This window comes from Homarus americanus, unplaced genomic scaffold, assembly GCF_018991925.1.
Source record: "Homarus americanus isolate GMGI-L3 unplaced genomic scaffold, GMGI_Hamer_2.0 scaffold14072, whole genome shotgun sequence".
Classification (NCBI taxonomy): Eukaryota; Metazoa; Arthropoda; class Malacostraca; order Decapoda; family Nephropidae; genus Homarus; species Homarus americanus.
The window spans coordinates 1,607,584-1,628,075 of NW_024754528.1; the positions used below are offsets into that span (position 1 = coordinate 1,607,584).

Below are 20,492 nucleotides of genomic sequence, written 5' to 3' on the forward strand. Positions count from 1 at the left end.
AGGAGGGGTAGGCTGACGGGTAGGTGGAGGAGGAGGGAGGGTCGGCTGGACGGGGCGGGGTAGGTTGACGGAGGAGGTGGAGGAGGAGGGTAGGCTGACGGGGTGGAGGAGGGGGGGTAGGTTGACGGGAGGAGGAGGGGGAAGTTGATGGGGAGGTGGAGGAGGAGGTAGGTTGACGGGGAGGGAGGAGGGAGGGGTAGGTTGGATGGGGTGGAGGAGGAGGGTAGGTTGACGGGGTAGGTAGAGGAGGTACGTGTGTGTGTGTAGTGGCAGCAGCGACTCCTTCGTCAGTAGTTGGTAGGTAGAGGACTTCATCACCTGGGACTGGTCGTGAGTGTTAATGACCACAACACCTGCCGCGCACATTCACCTGACCATCACAAGAATAGGTCACCTGTCCCTTGGTCGATGGCTGTAGGTAGGAGCCTCTGGGGAGCAAGACATAAATCGGGGTGAAATATTCTTACTCCCCTGTGTGTAGCATGGGGGATGGTGTGGTGGGGGTTAGGGAGGGGGGTAGGGGAAGGGGTTAGCTCTTGCACAACATTGAAATCCAATAACCTGAACTAATGAACAATTGACTATGTGGGTAGATGTAATTTGTGTGTTTACTCAAGGAATACTTCTTTTATATATATATATGATGTTTAGCTGTACTCTACACTCCCTTACACTCATAACCTAACCTAACCAAACCTAACCTAACCTGAGCAACCATCACCTAAGCATCGTTTCACCTTAGTTTGGTCAGGTATACACCCTCCTCAAGACGACCATCAGCAGGTAACACCAATCCTCCAAGATCACATTCTCAGACTGCAGTGAAATTTCCGTACATCTCTCTTGACCTCCAATTAACTCTCCAAAATACGCCTTATCACCCTCCTCCACCACTACCTCTACCCCCTCCAACCCTCCAACAGTCCCTCCCTCGGCCTAGCGTCCTACTAGCGGCTGGTTGGGAGGCTCGTAGGCCGGTTGGTTGCTTCGCTGCAGCTACGGAGGTGGAACCAATAACTGGAATTTAACCTGGAGGCGAGGGTAAGGAGGGAGAGGAATGAATAAGAGGGAGAGGGAGGACAAGGAAGAGAAGAAGAAGAATGAGGAAGTGGGAACGAAAGAGGAGTTGAAGAGGAGTAAGATGATGATGATGATGATGAGAGAAAGAATGAGAAAGAGATGTAACAAAAACTGTGTTAATGTGTCAGTTTGTTTGTCGTAAAGGAGCCACACTGTGTACTACCCTGTTGGATATCACTGTCTTACCCCTGCCACGGTACATCACTAAATGGTACACTATAACGTACTATGAAACACCACCTGCACTTCTCTGCCCTCACCTCACCTCCCCACTCCCCATCGTTCCCTACTCCCCCCAATCGTGTGCACCTGCAGCAGCCACTATGACAAACTGTAAGTGTTCTCACCGCAACCTCACAATTTGGGTTCGGGGAGGGGTTGAGGAGTGGCCGGAGGGGCTGAAAGGAGGGTCGGGGGAGGCTGAAGAGGGTCGGGAGGGCTGAAGAGGGTCGGGGAGGGGTTGAAGAGGGTCGGGAGGGGAAGTTGAAGAGGTCGGAGGGTTGAAGAGGGTCGGGGAGGGGTTGAAGAGGGTCGGGGGAGGGTTGAGAGGGTCGGGGAGGTGCTGAACAGGGTCGGAGGGGTTGAACAGGTTGAGGGGTTGAACAGGGTCGGGGAGGGGTTGAACAGGGTTGAGGAGGGTCGGGGAGGGGTGGAAAAATCTCTTCGTCGGATAATTAAGTGAAAATAATGAAGTTAAGATGTGAAATGGAACGTCTATTGAACTAATAACATTTTTCAGGTCTTTAATTGACGCAGGGAAAGGTTGAGTTGCCAGACATCTTTTTTTTTCCTCGAGAGATTCTTACATTATCGATTTATTCCTTTATTATCAGTATTTCTTTTTAAGTCAATTTTCCAACAACTCGTATCATCTTCGTAATTAAATTATAAACCTTTTATTTTATTTTTGTTTTTCTTATTTGGTCATAAAAGTTGAGAAATAATTTAATGATTTAATATATTTTTTTGTTTTTTCGTCTCCCGGGCAAACGTTGGCTATCAATAGTATTTTGTATACGTTATCTCTGCTGCCTTCCTTCCTTCTTCGTTCTTCTTCTCCTCCTCCTCCCCCCTCTCACCCCCCTCAGTCCTCCCCTCTCAGCTCCATCTCACCCCTCTCCTTCCTTCAGCCAGTCAGCCAGAAGAGGTCAGGTCAGGTTACGTTACGTTACGTTACGTTACGTTACGTTACGTTAAGTATATCTTCACTTTGCTTTTAGCTTCGTTACTTCTTATCAGGGACTCGCGCGGTGGCTGAGTGGATATAGCGCTCGTCATATACCTTGAGGGTCACTAGTTCGTACCCCGAGGCGCTCCCAGTCGACCCAGGTGGGAATGGGAACGAAAATTTATAGTTACGGAATGGAAAAGCGATCGAGTGTAGTTACCACATTCATTCCTTCAGCCCTCACCGCCCCTCAGCCCTCACCGCCCCTCAGCCCTCACCACCCCTCAGCCCTCACCGCCCCTCAGCCCTCACCGCCCTCAGCCCTCACCGCCCCTCAGCCTCACCGCCCTCAGCCCTCACTGCCCCTCAGCCCTCACCGCCCCTCAGCCCTCACAGCCCCTCAGCCCCCACCGCCCCTCAGCCCTCACCACCCTCAGCCCTCACCACCCTCAGCCCTCACCCCCTCAGCCTCACCGTCCTCAGCCTCACCACCTCAGCCCTCACCACCCCTCAGCCCCCACCGCCCCTCAGCCCCCACCGCCCCTCAGCCCTCACCGCCCCTCAGTCCTCACTGCCCCTCAGCCCCCACTGCCTCAGCCTCACCACCCCTGCAGCCCTCACCGCCCCTCAGCCCTCACCGCCCTCAGCCCTCACCGCCCCTCAGCCCTCACCGCCCCCAGCCCTCACTGCCCCTCAGCCCCCACCGCCCTTCAGCCCTCACCGCCCTCAGCCTCACTGCCCCTCAGCCCTCACCGCCCCTCAGCCCTCACCGCCCCAGCCCTCACCACCCCTCAGCCCCCCACCACCCTCAGCCCTCACCGCCCCTCAGCCCTCACCGCCCCTCAGCCCTCACCGCCCCTCAGCCCTCACCGCCCCTCGGCCCCCACCATCCCTCAGCTCACCGCCTCAGCCCTCACCGCCCTCGGCCCCCACCATCCCTCAGCCCTCACCGCCCTCAGCCCCCACCGCCCTCAGCCCCCACTGCCCCTCAGCCTCACCGCCCCTCAGCCTCACCGCCCCTCAGCCCTCACCGCCCCTCAGCCCCTCACCGCCCCTCAGCCCTCACTGCCCTCAGCCCCCACCGCCCTCAGCCCCACCGCCCTCAGCCCTCACCGCCCTCGGCCCCACCATCCTCAGCCCTCACTGCCCTCAGCCCTCACCGCCCTCGGCCCCACCATCCCTCAGCCTCACCGCCCTCAGCCCTCACTGCCCCTCAGCCCCCACCGCCCTCAGCCCCACCGCCCTCAGCCCCCACTGCCCTCAGCCCCTCACCGCCCCTCAGCCCTCACTGCCCTCAGCCTCACCGCCCTCAGCCTCACTGCCCCAGCCCTCACTGCCCTCAGCTCCTCACCCCTCAGCCCTCTCTTCCCCACATACCATTGCCTTTTGCCTCTTCCTTCACAGACGGGGAAGGAGGAGGAGGATGGTCCGAAGTGAAGGAAGAAGGATGAGTGGAGAAGGAAGAGGGCGAAGACGAGGAAAATAGGAGAGAAGTGAACTAAAGAAGAAAGAAAGAGAGAGAGAGAGAGAGGTGAACTAAAGAAAGAAAGAAAGAAAGAAAGAAAGTGGGGTAGAGAGAGAGAGAGAGAGAGAGAGAGACCTGTAGCCGCTAGTGATGAATCCCAAAAATTAATTCTGTGCCAATAATTAATTTGACCTGGTGGCTTCCACAGACAGATCAGGCCGGCGACGCTACCAACCTATAATGACGCCACAATTTGGAGATGTTCCTAATGAAAAGTAGAAAGATTTTTGACTGAATATTGAGAAGTGAAATGGTGGAGAAAAAATGACGGAGGTAAGATAGTCGAGTTTTAATTCTGATTTTTTTGGAGAATTATTATTATTATTACTTCAACTGCGGCTGTTGAGTAAAAGAGTGGGTGTGTGTGTGTGTGGGGTGTGGGGGTGCGTGTATAAGACAGATAGACAGAGAGAGTTATGTTTTATATGGGTCAGTGTGTGTGTGTGGTAGTGATAAAACAAGGTGACCCTCCCTTTCAACTACAGGTTCGACTCACAAAGCGGCGTACGGCCATTATCCCTAAAACCATTAAAGGAGGGGAGAGGGGGGGTGACACAGACCATCTTGTTACCGTATAGAGTCCCAGTGCTAACCTAACCTAACCTACCCTACGATCCCTTTGACCTCCACCAAAAATCTTCTTCTCCAAGATGCCTATCCTCCCACCAAGATGCCTCCTCCCCACCACCAAGATGCCTCTCTCCTCCCACCAAGATGCCTCTCCTCCTCCCCACCAAGATGCCTCTCCTCCCCACCACCAAGATGCCTCCTCCCCCACAAGATGCCTCTCCTCCCCCCACCAAGATGCCTCCCCACCAAGCTGCCGTCATTGGTGACGGGTGATATTGGCGTTAGTGGCAGCGTTGGTGATAGTGGTGTTGGTGAGCCCGGCGTCAGTAATGGTATCGTTGGAGGCGGTGGTGGCGAGGGCGGCACACACACACACACACACGGTCAGGTAGCGACGCCAGGACGCCTGCATTTGCTGTACACGGGTAAACTCAGCCAACCCGTGTATGCCCAGGTGGGTGTGTGTGTGTGTGTTTTCCTTCCTCATAGCTCAGGTAAATTGTTCTTGAAATGTATATCTTCCGTGTTATACAGGTGACACACACACACACACACACACACACACACACACACACACACACACACACACACACACACACACACACTCTCTCTCTCTCTCGTCGAGGCCTGCCGAGATGGTACAGAACATGTGAATCGTGTGGGTCAGACTCGCCGTGAATCACTCCCATGACAAGGGGTTCGACTCTAGCTTCCTGTATCACGACCACGGGATGATTGTTCGACGACACCTACCACGCGATACCATCCCCTGACCCTCCCCGGACACACCCTGACACTCCCTCATCACCTCATCTCCTCCTCCCTCCCCCACCCCTACCGTTGTCTCCTTCCCATGTTGTTTATCACCTTTCCTTCCTTTTCCATCTTCTCTTCTATATCTACCCTTCCCTTTCCATTCTTTATACCTTCTTTCCTATTCTACCTCATCTGTCCTTCCTATTCCCTCTCTCCTTCCCTTCCTTCCCTCTACCCTCCCCTCACTCTCCCTCCCACCCCTCACTCTCCCTCCCACCCCTCACTCTCCCTCTCCCTCTCTCTCTCCCTCCCTTCCTTCCTCTACCCTCCCTCACTCTCCCTCTCCCACCCCTCACTCTCTCCTCCCTCCTTCCTTCCATCTCCTTCCTTCCCTCCATCTCCTTCCCTTCTCACCTCCATCTCATCCTTCCCATCTCTCCCTTCCCTCAGGTCCCTCTCCCTCCCCCTCTTTTCCTCCCTCTTCCGTCTGTCACTGCTTTTTCGGCGCTTCCTTGTAATTTCCTTTGTTGCTCATCTGCCAGGTACCTCCTCCTCCTCCTCCTCCTCCTCCTCCCTCCTCCTCCCTCTTCCTCCTCCTCCTCCTCCTCCTCCTCCTCCTCCTCCTCCTCCTCCTCCTCCTCCTCCTCCCTCTTCACAAAGATTCATTTCCAGTACGACCGCCTCGAACCCTGTCACCTTCCGCCACATCTCTCTCCCAGCCACACCCTCCCCGTCCACACCTACACTACCCACACCTTCACGATCCACACCCTTTTTCGTCCATACCCACACAAGCCACACCGTGATACCCACACCCACAGCTCAGTGATAACAGAGCACAAAGATACGACTTTTGCCCCACTGTAGGAGAAATGAAAATACAGGAAATAGTATTATTTTTTACCATCATAATTACTACACCGCTTACCTGTTTTACCTGTTGTTATAGGTTAATGATTTACCTGTTGTTATAGGTTAATGATTTACCTGTTGTTATAGGTTAATGATTTACCTGTTATAGGTTAATGATTTACCTGTTGTTATAGGTTAATGATTTACCTGTGTTATAGGTTAATGATTTACCTGTTGTTATAGGTTAATTTTACCTGTTGTTATAGGTTAATGATTTACCTGTGTTTAGGTTAATGATTTACCTGTTGTTATAGTTAATGATTACCTGTTGTTTAGGTTAATGATTTACCTGTTGTTATAGGTTAATGATCTGTGTTATAGGTTAATGATTTACCTGTTATAGGTTAATGATTTACCTGCGTTATAGGTTATATGATTTACCTGTTATAGGTTAATGATTTACCTGTTGTTATAGGTTAATGATTTACCTGTTGTTATAGGTTAATGATTTACCTGTTGTTATAGGTTAATGATTTACCTGTTGTTATAGGTTAATGATTTACCTGTTGTTATAGGTTAATGATTTACCTGTTGTTATAGGTTAATGATTTACCTGTTGATATAGGTTAATGATTTACCTGTTGATATAGGTTAATGATTTAGTAAAAATTAAATCTCCCGTACACAAGGAGACAGCGCTGGTCGGTACTGTACTTGACACACTTCACTTCCTCAACTAGGTCAGGTAGCCCACTTATTGATACAGTTGGGCGAACGGTGGGAAGGGGAAATCGATCCGGTGACTTTAAGGATATGAAACGAGCGCTTTATCCACTTCTGTTCTTCCCCCCCCCGTAGTGATGACAGTGTTGCTCATGCAGGTGTGGGATGGTGTGGTGGTAGTATAAGACAGGTGTGTGTGTGTGTGTGTGTGTGTGTGTGTGTGTGTGTGTGTGTGTGTGTGTGGCGGCGGTGTGTGTGTGCGTGAGTGCGTGTGTGGAACAGATGAGACACATTGTTAGACATCTGAGAGACAATATGAGACTGCTGCACAGGTGAGAGAGACAGTGAGAAACAATGAGAGACAAGTGAGAGTGGAGGCGAGCAGCAGCGTGAGACAGGTGAGAGATGAGAGAGGAGGCGAGTAGCAGCGTGAGACGGTGTGAGAGACGGTGAGAGTGGAGGCGAGCAGCAGCGTGAGACAGGTGAGAGACGGGTGAGAGGAGGCGAGCAGGAGCGTGAGACAGGTGAGAAACGGATGAGAGTGAAGGAGCAGCAGCGTGAGACGGGTGGAGACGGATGAGAGTGAGGCGAGCAGCAGCGTGAGACGGGTGAGAGACGGGTGAGAGTGAGGCGAGCAGCAGCGTGAGACGGGTGAGAGACGGGTGAGAGGAGGCGAGCAGCAGCGTGAGACGGGGGAGAGACGGGTAAGCAGCAGAGGAGACAGGTGAGAGACGGGTGAGAGTGAGGCGAGCAGCAGCGTGAGACGGGTGAGAGACGGGTGAGAGTGAGGCGAGCAGCAGAGAGACAGGTGAGAGACGGGTGAGAGGGAGGAGAGCAGCAGCGTGAGACAGGTGAGAGACGGATGAGTGAGGCGAGCAGCAGCGTGAGACGGTGAGAGACGGTGAGAGACAGGTGAGACAGGTGAGCAGCAGAGTGAGACGGGTGAGAGACAGGTAGAGACAGGTGAGCAGGTCCCAACGTGATGTTAACAATAGGTTACTCTTGTTAGTCGGGATTAAAGTAAACACAAAGTCTTGTCCACAATACATCTCCTTCCCTCCCTCCCTCCTCCCTTCCCTCCCCTCTCCCTCCCTCCCTCCCTCCTCCTTCCCTCCCTCCCTCCTTCCCCTCCCTCCCTTTCCTCCCTCCCTCCTCCCTCCTCCCTTCCCTCCCTCCCCCCTCCCTCCCTCTCTTCTCTCTCCCTTACCTTCCCTCCTTCCTTCCTTTCCTCACCCTCCCTCCTTACGCTATTCCTCTCCCTTCTTCCCTCCCTTTCCTTCCTCCCCTGCCTTCCCTCCTCCATCCCTCCCTCCCTCCCTCCCTCGCCCTCCCTCATACCTCTCCTCCCCTTCCCCCTCCTCCTCTTCCTTCTAACCTAACCGCTATACTTGGGAGTGAAGGGTTAAGGTGAAACAAGCTGGGTGACTAATCTTCAGGTCGTTCAGGTAGGTAATGTAGCCACCTTTTCCTCCCCTCACTCACAGCCCTCCCCTTCACCAGCCCCTCCCCTTCACCAGCCCCTCCCCTTCACCAGCCCCTTCTTCACTCAGCCCTCCCCTCTTTCACCAGCCCCTCCCTTCACTCAGCCCTCCCTTCACCAGCCCTCCTTTTCACCAGCCCCCTCCCTTCACCACGCCGTCCTCACCCCACCTGTCACCGCCCCAGGCCATTCACACCATCCGTGCACACACACACACACAGGCACACACCATGTTGCAGGTGCAGCCCATGCCTGCTCACACCCATCCCATCACACACTGCACCACACAAACACGTGAGTCACAAACACCAAAACTCCTATGTTAGAAAATCATGAAAACTGATGTAAAGTACCCTCCACAGATGGTCCTCATGAAAATTCCCACGCAGAAGCAACCCCATAAATAGAGACATCACCTCCCAGCCACAGGTACGGTAATGAGGGGCCCACGTGGAATTCCTTCACAGATGGTATGAGGCCTGATGTGTGGTAATTCCCCACAGATGGTGTATGTAACTTGCTGACAAAACCCATGACCCTTCAGGCTTTTACGCACTCAATGCATGATGTAAGGGATGCCCAAAAACTAGCCCCTCGGGGCATCTAAATCACTCACTTCAGGAGGAGGTGTGGTCCCAGCCTCTATCGGCAGTTATCACTGGGTACCTGGGACCTCACTGTGTAGGTTAGCTTGGGTATCACTCGGCTGTTATTGTTGAGTTGTTTTCCACTGACTTAAGCACTGTTCTCCACTATTCAACACTGGTTCCATTCCTTTCCTAAATGATATAGTAACTTCTGACGAGATCTTGTTGATATTCCGGCGGGGAGGAGGGTTCAGGGGAGGGAGTTGGTATGGCCCAACATAACAATTGACCTGGCTGCTGCCAGAGCAGCGCCAGATACGTGTTGACCCTTTGGTGGTGCGTGCGTGCGTGCGTGCGTGCATCTTCAAGGACGATGTCTCTCTCTCTTTGTTTATTCACTCCGGACTCCACAAGGACGCCATGTTGTCTCCCTCTCCCTTTTACCTCAGAGGATTACTATGATGACCTACAGATGAGTCTCCCTCACCAAGGATGCGGGTACATCCCTCTATCTCTAAGGTCATCTCTCTATCTCTAAGGTCATCTCTCTATCTCTAAGGTCATCTCTCTATCTCTAAGGTCATCTCTCTATCTCTAAGGTCATCTCTCTATCTCTAAGGTCATCTCTATCTCTAAGGTCATCTCTATCTCTAAGGTCATCTCTATCTCTAAGGTCATCTCTCTATCTCTAAGGTCATCTCTATCTCTAAGGTCATCTCTATCTCTAAGGTCATCTCTATCTCTAAGGTCATCTCTATCTCTATGGTATCTCTCTATCTCTAAGGTCATCTCTATCTCTATGGTCATCTCTCTATCTCTAAGGTCATCTCTATCTCTAGGTCATCTCATCTCTAAGGTCATCTCTCATCTCTAAGGCCTTCTCTAGCTCTAGGGTCATCTCTATCTCTAAGGTCATCTCTATCTCTAAGGTCATCTCTATCTCTACCATCTCTCTCTCTCTCTCTAAGGTCATCTCTATCTCTAAGGTCATCTCTCATCTCTAAGGTCATCTCTCTCTATCTCTAAGGTCATCTCTCTCTATCTCTAAGGTCATCTCTCTCTCTCTCTAAGGTCATCTCTCTCTATTTCTAAGGAGAGAGAGACAGGTGTGGTTAGAATGGGAAACAGAGAGACAGGTGTGGATAGAATGGGTGAGAGACAGGTGTGGATAGAATGGGTGAGAGACAGTGTGGTTAGAATGGGTGAGAGACAGGTGTGGTTAGAATGGGTGAGAGACAGGTGTGGTTAGAATGGGTGAGAGACAGGTGTGGATAGAATGGGTGAGATACAGGTGTGGATAGAATGGGAAACAGAGAGACAGGTGATAGAATGGGTGAGAGACAGGTATAGAATGGGTGAGATATAGGTGTGGATAGAATGGGAAACAGAGAGACAGGTGTGGATAGAATGGGTAAGACAGGTGTGGTTAGAATGTCACAAGATATGGAAGGATGGTACAAGTATGAAGACAGGTATGTTGGCCACACCTGAAGACAAACACACACCTGTAATAAACTGGGCCACCTCTCAACACTGTACACACACACACACACACACACACACACACACACACACACACACAGTTACTCCGCTTGACGTAATGGTGAAATAAGGAGTTTCGTCTTAAGGAGGGGGGGTGATGCCCGCCCTACAGTACACCGCCAGGTAGAAGCGACACACCGGGTCATATTTACACTTACTTTGTGGAACTTGTCACATAACTCTGGCCTCTGACGGACTAGGTTGGCCTTTATATGTGAGCCTGGTTGAAAATAATGACTAAAGCCTCGGATTTAGTGAGAGTGACACACACACCAGACCTTTGTTATTACTCCGGTAAGAAAGCCAAGTAGAGAATTATAGGATAATTGGCCTTAATTACGCGTCATAATGAAGACGCCTCCAGCCTTATTAACGTTGGGTAATGGTGAGTGTGTGTGGTTTGCAAATGGCGGCCATCTTAAAGTTTGGACCAATACCGTCGTATCGCTTTGTTCTTCTCTCCCTCGCCTTCCCCTCGCCTTCCTCCCGCCTTCCTCCCCTCGCCTTCCTCCCCCTCGCCTTCCTCCCCTCGCCTTCCTCCCTCGCCTTCCCTCCCCTCGCTTCCTCCCCCCTCCCGCCTTCCTCCCCTCGCCTTCCTCCCCGCCTTCCTCCCCCCCCTTCCTCCCTCGCCTTCCTCCCCGCCTTCCTCCCCGCCTTCCTCCCCTCGCCTTCCTCCCCTCGCCTTCCTCCCCTCGCCTTCCTCCCCTCGCCTTCTCCCCCTCGCCTTCCTCCCGCCTTCCTCCCCTCGCCTTCCTCCCCTCGCCTTCCTCCCCTCGCCTTCCTCCCCCTCGCCTTCCTCCTCCCCCCTCGCCTTCCTCCCCCTCGCCTTCCTCCCTCGCCTTCCTCCCCCTCGCCTTCCTCCCCTCGCCTTCCTCCCCGCCTTCCTCCCTCGCCTTCCTCCCTCGCCTTCCTCCCTCGCCTTCCTCCCCTCGCCTTCCTCCCCCTCGCCTTCCTCCCCTCGCCTTCCTCCCTCGCCTTCCCTCCCCTCGCCTCTCCCCTCGCCTTCCTCCCCCCGCCTTCCTCCCTCGCCTTCCTCCCCCTCGCCTTCCCTCCCTCGCCTTCCTCCCTCGCCTTCCTCCCCCTGCCTTCCCTCCCCCTCGCCTTCCTCCCCCCGCCTTCCTCCCCGCCTTCCTCCCCGCCTTCCTCCTCCCCGCCTTCTCCCTCCCTCCCCTCGCCTCCCCCTCGCCTTCCTCCCCTCGCCGCCTTCCTCCCCGCCTTCCTCCCCTCGCCTTCCTCCCCCTCGCCTCCTCCCCTCGCCTTCCTCCCCTCGCCTCTCCCCCTCGCCTTCCTCCCCTCGCCTCCCCTCCCTTCCTCCCTCGCCTTCCTCCCCCTCGCCTTCCTCCCCCTCGCCTTCCTCCCTCGCCTTCCTCCCCTCGCCTTCCCTCCCCCTCGCCTTCTCCCCCGCCTTCTCCCCGCCTCCTCCTCGCCTTCCTCTCCCTCGCCTTCCTCCCCGCCTTCCTCCTCCCCGCCTTCCTCCCCTCGCCTTCCTCCTCCGCCTTCCTCCCCCGCCTTCCTCCCCCTCGCCTTCCTCCCCCTCGCCTTCCTCCCCCCTCGCCTTCCTCCCCCTCGTCTTCCTCCCTCGTCTTCCTCCCCCCCGCCTTCCTCCCTCGCCTTCCTCCCCCGCCTTCCTCCCCCGCCTTCCTCCCCGCCTTCCTCCCCCTCGCCTTCCTCCCTCGCCTTCCTCCCCTCGCCTTCCTCTCCTCGCCTTCTCCTCCCTCGCCTTCTCCCCTCGCCTTCCTCCCCTCGCCTTCCTCCCTGCCTTCCTCCCCCCTCCTCCTCCCTCGCCTTCCTCCCCTCGCCTTCCTCCCTCGCCTTCCTCTCCCTCGCCTTCCTCCCTCGCCTTCCTCCCCTCGCCTTCCTCCCCCTCGCCTTCCTCCCCCTCGCCTCCTCCCTCCTCGCCTTCCTCCCCCTCGCCTCCCCCTCGCCTTCCTCCCCCCGCCTTCCTCCCCTCGCCTTCCTCCCCTCGCTCTCCCTCCCCGCCTTCCTCCCCTGCCTTCCTCCTCCCCTCGCCTTCCTCCCTCGCCTTCCTCCCTCGCCTTCCTCCCTCGCCTTCCTCCTCCCCTCGCCTTCCTCCCTCGCCTTCCTCCCTCCCTCCTCCCCTCGCCTTCCTCCCTCGCCTTCCCTCCCCTCGCTTCCTCCCCTCGCCTCCCCTCGCCTCTCCTCCCCTCGCCTTCCTCCCCCTCGCCTTCCTCCCCCGCCTTCCTCCCCTCGCCTTCCTTCCCTCCCTTCTCTCGCCTTCCTCCCCTCGCCTTCCTCGCCTTCCTCCTCCTCCTGCCTTCCTCCCCTCGCCTTCTCCCTCGCCTTCTCCCCTCGCCTTCCTCCTCGCCTTCCTCCCCTCCACCTGCCTCCTCCTCCAACCGTCTAGCCTGCCACCGCATCAACACCAGTTCGTCTACCGCCCATCACGTCTACATCAACGGCTAGCATCAACGTCTACATCAACGGCTATCAACGTCTAGAAACGGTTACATTAACGTCTACATCAACGTCTACATCAACGGCTACATCAACGTCTACATCAACGGCTACATCAACGTCTACATCAACGGTTACATCAACGGTTACGTCAACGTCTTCATCAACGTCTACATCAACGGCTACATCAACGTCTACATCAACGGCTACATCAACGTCTACATCAACGGCTAGCATCAACGTCTGCATCAACGTCTACATCAACGGCTACATCAACGTCTACATCAACGGTTACGTCAACGTCTACATCAACGTCTACATCAACGGCTGCATCAACGTCTACATCAACGTCTACATCAACGGCTACATCAACGTCTACATCAACGGCGTCAACGTCACATCAACGTCTACATCAACGGCTACATCAACGTCTCATAAACGTCTACATCAACGTCTCATCAACGGTTACGTCAACGTCTACATCAACGTCTACATCAACGGCGCATCAACGTCTACATCAACGTCTACATCAGCGGTTACGTCAACGTCTCATCAACGTCTACATCAGCGGCGACCAACGTCTACATCAACGGCTACATCGCCTACATCAAAGGCTAGCATCAACGTCTACATCAACGTCTACATCAACGTCTACATCAACGGCTACACCAACGGCTACATCAACGTCTACATCAACGGCTACATCAACGTCTACATCAACGTCTACATCAACGTCTACCTCAACGGCTACATCAACGTCTACATCAACGGCTACATCAACGTCTACATCAACGTCTACATCAACGTCCACATCAACGGCTACATCAACGTCTACATCAACGTCTACATCAAGGCTACATCAACGTCTACATCAACGTCTACATCAAGGCTACATCAACGTCTACATCAACGTCTACATCAACGTCCACATCAACGTCCACATCAACGGCTACATCACCGTCTGCAATAACGGCTACATCAACATTCTCGAAGTTGATGGTTGTTATCGGCGGCAGGAGATACTCGTGGTGTACAATGGCGTCTTCTGATCCGCCGTAGAAACCAAAATGGAAATGAAATCCAGTTAGAATCAGAAATGACGGTTTAATAACATGACTAGAGTGGTGTCACGGGGTTGGCTGGCTGGCTGGGGGCTGAGTGTGTGGGTGGGGGCTGAGTGTGTGGCTGGGGGCTGAGTGTGACTGGGGCTGAGTGTGTGGGTGGGGCTGAGTGTGTGGCTGGGTGGGGACTGGGGAGGTTACAGTGGAAGTACATTTGTTTTGTGTTTTTATTTTTTAATTGACTGAGGTTTTGGTGTGTGTGTGTGTGTGTGTGTGTTGATGATCCCCTTGTGTAGGAGCCAACAAGCCAAGCTCTTGTGTTAGTGATACAAAGCTGCCAGTCACAATGCAAACAAACACCTTGCTGACGGTGGAGAGGTAACTAACACACACACATACACACACACACACAAACACACCTCAGACACACACACACACACACACACCTCAGACACACACACACACACAAACACACTCATTAGGAGGACCTTTGGAATATAACCTGGAGGCTCCCAGAAAATATTAGAATACCTTTTACCTAATTAATGGATGTGTGAGTCTTGATAAATCCTTGGACTTACCTGTATAAAATATTAATTAGTAGAGGATTAAGTTCAGGTAGCGTACAAAAAATAAAAGTACCGTGTTTGCCGCAAGTTCAACCTCGCCCCCCATCCATCCACACCCTGCCCACAGTATGGCCCCCACACCCCACACCTCTTTTTACAATTTTACGTAAATTCACGGGACCCGACGATTATACCTCTGTAGGATAATTATGGCAAAGTGGATTTCTGGATATTTTTTATTTATTTTTTTTAACTTTCGTGGGTGGAGGGACTACGGCCAAATGGATAGAGAGTTCGAATACCTATCCTACGGGTCGCTGGTTCGAATCCACCCAGGTGTTAACAGGTACCTAACTTTACGATTGGAGAGGTAAAGACACTATGGCGAATATCCACTCCAGTATATTTCACCTGAAGATTAACCACTCTAACACTATTCAGGTTTGGTTAGGTTAGGTTAGGTTAGGTTAATCTTGGGGTGGTTAATGTGAAATAAACTAAAGTGGATATTCTCTAGGTAATGCTGCGTAATGTCTTATAACCTAACCTAACCTAACCATCTGTGTGAAGTTTAGGTCAAGGTGTAGTGAAACATTTATAAAAATGAACAGGTGTGATTTTTTTTAATGTTATTGATAATGTTTATAGTTTGTGAGTGTGTACGTCTGTCTATCTATCTGTTTGTGTATCTATCTGTCTGTCTGTGTGGTATTCACCGTATATACAAGTACCTTAACTAACTCGAACCTTCTTCTCTTCCTAACAGAACTCGATCCGCCACAACCTTTCCCTACACAACAGATTCATGCGTGTACAGAACGAAGGTACCGGAAAGTCATCTTGGTGGGTCCTGAACCCAGACGCTAAACCTGGCAAGTCCACTCGACGCCGTGCTAATACTATGGAAGGTGGACGCTACGAGAAGAAAAGAGGGCGAGTAAAGAAGAAACTGGAGGTGGGTGGTTGGTGATGGGGTGGTGATGGGGTGAGGGATGGGGGGGGGTTGAAAGTATGGGTGATAGAGAGGGAAGGAAGGAAGGAAGGAAATGAATGATGGGTGGAGACAGAACATGAGGAGGGTACAGGTGGGAGATGTAATTAGTAGTGTTTTGTTCAGGTATGTTTGTATGTATTCCACTCTAGATGGGTTATGTGTCACCTTATATTATTGTATTGTAACTTGTGGTGGTACAGGAAATAGTACAGTAGGTGGTGTGGATAGTGGGAGTATAGGTAGATGTTAATACATAGGTGGTGTGGGTTGGTGGTGCTAAGTATAGGTAGTGTAGGTAGGTGCTATGATTACGTGCATTGGTGACGATGAGGTGCACAGGTGTGATGGCAGGTAAATGTATATAAACAAATGCAATCAAATATGAAAACATGTCTAATAAACACTTGATTGGTATAAACATCGTTACTTGATAAATGTTTAGGGTTAGCATTATATTAGTTAATTGTATTGATAGATTAGGTTAGGGGTGGTTAGGTTAACTTACTGTAGTTAGGTTAGGTCAAGTTAGGATTGGTTAAGTTAGGTCAGATCAGATCACATCACACCTTTCACACTCCCCCAACACACTACAACTACTACTTTGCTGTCACTCGGAATCAAGTATGACGATCATCCAGCTATGATACAATGATATGAGTTATTAAGGATGTCACCTAGGATGGTGAGTTTTGAGGTGACTAAAGAGACCGATACGGGACCCGCAGAGTCGTTCACAGATGTTGCACATGTGGGGGACTACATATAGTGCGGGAGGGGCGGTGGCAGCGTCTTTCCGGCGTTGACGGTTGTCTGCCTCGGTATGCAGTCGGGCTAACTCGAAAGTATTGACACCTTCTCGTGTGGTGCTCCTCCAAGCGTTACGGTGTGGAGTAATCGACTCCCAGGTGAGGGGGTCGATTAGGCACTTTTTCAGGTTTGTCTTAAGACTATCCTTATGCCTTTTCAGTTGCCCGCCAGCGTTTCGTTTACTATTCGTTAGGTGGCTGTAAAGTAGCTGCTTTGGCAGTCCAGCATAGTTGTTCATGAATAATGGTAGCCTTAATGCTCCTACAGTTGGTGTCAGCGATAATACTGGCATTTGTTCTCTTGTCTTCCCAGCGAACTCGGAGGATGGAATGTAGACTACGTTGGTGAAAGTTTTCAAGTGCCTTGAGGTGCCTCCTCTATGTGACCCATGTCTCGCTGCCATGTAGCAGGGTGGGGGACGACCACTGCTCGATATACGTGTAACTTTGTAGATAATTTCCGCTCCCTACAGCTGAAGACACGGGTACGGAGTCTGCCAAAGGCTTGAGATGCACATCTGATCCGGTGCTGAATCTCTGAATCGATGTCCACAGTGGTGAACAGGTAGGAGCTCAGATACCGAAAGGAGGCAACATTTGAGAGGATAGTACCATTAAGATGGATGGATGGTGGAGGTGTGGCTGAACCAGGGCCAAGTTGAAAGAGAATCTGAGTCTTAGTTACATTCACCTCAAGGCCGAAGTATGCATACGCATCTGTGTAGGTGTTCAGGATCTCCTGTAGGTCGCGTTCAGTGTGAGCGACAAGGGTGAGGTTGTCTGCATACTGAAGTTCAATAATGAAAGTTACCGACACCTTTGTTCCTGCCTGGAGTCATCTTATGTTGAAAAGACCCTTCATTCTGGACTTGATGTCCACCCCGCTGGCTAAATTGGCACTGGCACAAGTAAGGAAGGCAGCCAAGAAAATGGAAAAGAGAGTTGTTGCCAGTACACATCCTTGTTTTACGCCCGTTTGGATGGGGAAGAACTCAGACTGGGTGCCATTGTGCAGGACACTGCCATTCATGCCGTCGTGGAGTTGCCTTACGATGACGATGTATTTTGGTTGGCAGCCAAAACGGCTGAGAGTCCACCAGAGGGCTTCCCTGTTGACTGATTCGACGGCTTTGGTTAGTCCGATTAAGGCCATGTACAGGTCACGACGCTGTTTTCTGCACTTTTCCTGTATGTGGCGGACAGCAAAGATCATGTCAGTGGTGCCACTGATGGTCTAAGGCCACATTGAGATTCTGGGAGGAAGTTTTCTGCCTCAGGAATAAGTCTGTTTAGGAGGACTCGGGCGATAATCTTGTCAGCTACGGACAGCAGTGAGATCTCGCTGTAGTTGCCACAGTCTGACCGGTTTCTTTTGTTCTTATAAATATTGACGATGGAGGCATCTTTAAGAACTTGGGGGATTTCCTCCTTTTCCCATATATTCTCCAGGAGAGAGTGGAGACGGCTGGTAAGCAGAGGTCCTCCTGCTTTATACACCTCTGCTGGAATTCCATCAGGCCCTGAGGCTTTGTTATTTTTCATCTGTTTGATGGCAGCAGCTACCTCGCCCAGGGATGGAGGATAGCTGAGGTGGGTCAGCTTTGGATGCTGAAGGACCTGCTGCGTAGTCAGGACATCCACATCGGTGTTTCGGTTGAGCAGTGAATGGTAGTGCTCCAGCAGTGAAGGAGGCCTTCGTCGTCTTTAATTATGGAGTTACCGTAGGATGAGCGGAGGGGGGCTGCGCCACGAGTGATTGGCCCATAAAATGTTTAAAATGGAATTGAAAAATTCGTGCATCTTGTGCTGATCTGCAAGTTTTTGCATTTCAAATGCTTTATTTTCAAACCAGCCGTTCTTTAGTTTGCTAAATTCGTGCTGGGCTGCTGCTTTCTTCTTGCGGAAGGTATCAGCTTTGGTCTGAGACTGAGGGTTGTTCTGCCAGTCAGTTAAAGCAGCACGTTTATCATCGATAAGTACATTGATTTCCGGGTCATATTCATCAAACCAGACCTGGTGTATTCTTTTGATCTGGCCGAGGGTCTCTGCAGGTTTTTGTCATAACAGTGTTGAGAATACCCCATTCGGCACTGGGATTTGGGTTGTTTGTTGTTGGGTTGTTTATCAGCCCATGTTCGAGCTGCTCTTTGATAGCATGTGCTACTGCTGGATTCTTCAGACGCTTAGTGTTAAAACCTCTTCTGGAGGCTTGCTGCCTTCGCAGTTTTGGGTCGACGTGAAGTGAGAGTAGCTCTGACGAGCCGATGATCAGTGTCGCAGTGGTCTGAGCCACGCATGGCTTGGGGGATGAGGACATCTCGGCGATCTCTTTCTCTGACAATGATGTAGTCACTGAGATGCCAGTGTTTGGATCGTGGGTCTTGCCCTGAACCCTTGAACTTGTCGGCCTGCCTAAACAAGGTATTGGTGATAGTGAGGCTGTGTGCTGAGGAGGAGTAGGCCGTTGGGATTACACTTGCCAACAACACACACCCCTTCCCGCACACCTTCTCCCACAACACAACCCTACACACCTCTCCCCACACTCCCCCAACACACCACATTTAACACGCCCCCAACACACCTCCCACCACATTCCCCACACACCTTCCCCCACACCCCGCTCTTGTTAACAAATAGCGGTAATCAGTCACAAAACAGTGGAGTGTTGACAATGGTTATATTTATCTTATCGTTGTTAACAAGTGTAATCAGTGGGCCAGTTCTCGCCCCAGTACACCACACTCACAATAGGTCAGCCTCCAGTATAGTGTCGATACAGTGAGGGTTATGGTGTATGGTGTGTGTATGATGTGTGTATAGTGTCGGTATGGTGTAGTCCGTTCGTACCTGATAATATTGATAGTTAGGAAGGTCATGTTTACTCCACCATACACCTGTCGACTTCACCATACACCTGTCTACTCCACCTGCATAGATTGATTAATTTAGATAGAATAATTAGAGGGGGTAGGTTAATTAGAGGAGGGTTAGGTAAATTAGAGGTGGGTTAGTTTAATTAGAGGGGGGTTAGGTTAATTAGAGGAGGGTTAGGTTAATTAGAGGTGGGTTAGGTTAATTAGAAGAGGGTTAGGTTAATTAGAGGTGTGGGTTAGGTTAATTAGAGGAGGGTTAGGTTAATTAGAGGGTTAGGTTAATTAGAGGGGGGTTAGGTTAATTATAGGTGGGTTAGGTTAACTAGAGGTGGGGTTAGGTTAATTAGAGGTGGGGTTAAGTTAATTAGAGGTGTGGGTTAGGTTAATTTGAGGTGTGGGTTAAGTTAATTAGAGGTGGGGTTAACTTAATTAGAGGTGTGGGTTAAGTTAATTAGAGGTGTGGGTTAGGTTAATTAGAGGTGTGGGTTAGGTTAATTAGAGAGGGGTTAGGTTAATTAGAGAGGGGTTAGGTTAATTAGTGGGTTTATGTTAATTAGTGGGGTTAGGTTAATTGGAGGTGTGGCTTAGGTTAATTAGAGGTGGGGTTAGATTAATTAAAGGTGGGGTTAGATTAATTACAGGAGGGGCGAAGTAATTAAATATATGTGTACAGAGTTAAGTAGGTAAAGGCGAAGTTGTCTACCTGCAGGCGCTGAGGAACGGTCTGGACACGACACCTTCACCGTCCTCGTCGCTGAGTGAGAGCCTTGACTTGTACCCCGACTCCCCGCACACCCACCCGGTACACCCAGCCTTCAGCCAACTCTCCCCGCAGGACTACCGCCCACGGGCCTCCTCCAACGCCTCCTCCTGCGGCAGACTCTCGCCCATCCCTGCCATAGAGTCAGATATGCATGACTCACAGGTGAGACCCAGTGTGTGTGTGATGGTTACCCCTCCCTCCCCCCGTCCCTTCCTCTTCACTCCCCCCCAACCAAACCCCTTCCCTCCCACCCCACCCCATCCCTCCCACCCCTCCCGTCCTAGCCCTTCCCTCCTCCTCCCTCCTTCCCCATCCCTCCCTCCCTCCTTCCCCCCATCCCTCCCTCCCTCCCCATCCATCCCATCCCAGTGTGGCCCCTCTACCACCCCCTCCCCTTTAGTGTGGCGCCCTGCTTACTTTAGTGTGTGGCGCCTCTGCTTACTTTAGTGTGGGACACCCTGCCCCCTTAGTGAGGCCCTGCCCCCCTTTAGTGTAGCGCCCTGCCCCCCAGTGTGGCGCTCCTGCTCCTCCCCTTAGTGCGGCGCCCTTGCCCCTTAGTGCGGCGTCCTACTTCTCAGTGTGGCGTCCTGCCCTCAGTGTGTGGCGCCCTGCCCTCAGTGTGGCGCCTCCTGCCCCCCAGTGTGGCGCCCTGCCCCTTCAGTGGCGCCCTGCCCCCGTCAGTGTGGCGCTCCTGCTCCCCGTTCAGTGTGGCGCCCTGCCCCCCA

General features: G+C 52.2%; 2 protein-coding genes across 2 annotated transcripts in view; both read left to right on the plus strand.

Moving 5' to 3' along the window:
• LOC121855838 (proteoglycan 4-like) overlaps window positions 1–13,668 on the plus strand; it is a 75,806-nt gene extending 62,138 nt beyond the window's left edge. Inside the window, exons 2-6 of the mRNA XM_042350990.1 lie at window positions 2,486–3,599; window positions 5,701–5,726; window positions 9,581–9,670; window positions 11,861–11,918; window positions 12,671–13,668. Coding sequence (XP_042206924.1) covers window positions 2,486–3,599; window positions 5,701–5,726; window positions 9,581–9,670; window positions 11,861–11,918; window positions 12,671–13,668 — 2,286 coding nt within the window. The remainder of the gene's footprint in view (window positions 1–2,485; window positions 3,600–5,700; window positions 5,727–9,580; window positions 9,671–11,860; window positions 11,919–12,670) is intronic.
• A 941-nt stretch (window positions 13,669–14,609) lies between these two features.
• LOC121855839 (forkhead box protein O-like) overlaps window positions 14,610–20,492 on the plus strand; it is a 102,270-nt gene continuing 96,387 nt past the window's right edge. Inside the window, exons 1-3 of the mRNA XM_042350991.1 lie at window positions 14,610–14,648; window positions 15,095–15,283; window positions 19,714–19,929. Of these exons, the coding sequence (XP_042206925.1) occupies window positions 14,610–14,648; window positions 15,095–15,283; window positions 19,714–19,929 (444 nt within the window). The remainder of the gene's footprint in view (window positions 14,649–15,094; window positions 15,284–19,713; window positions 19,930–20,492) is intronic.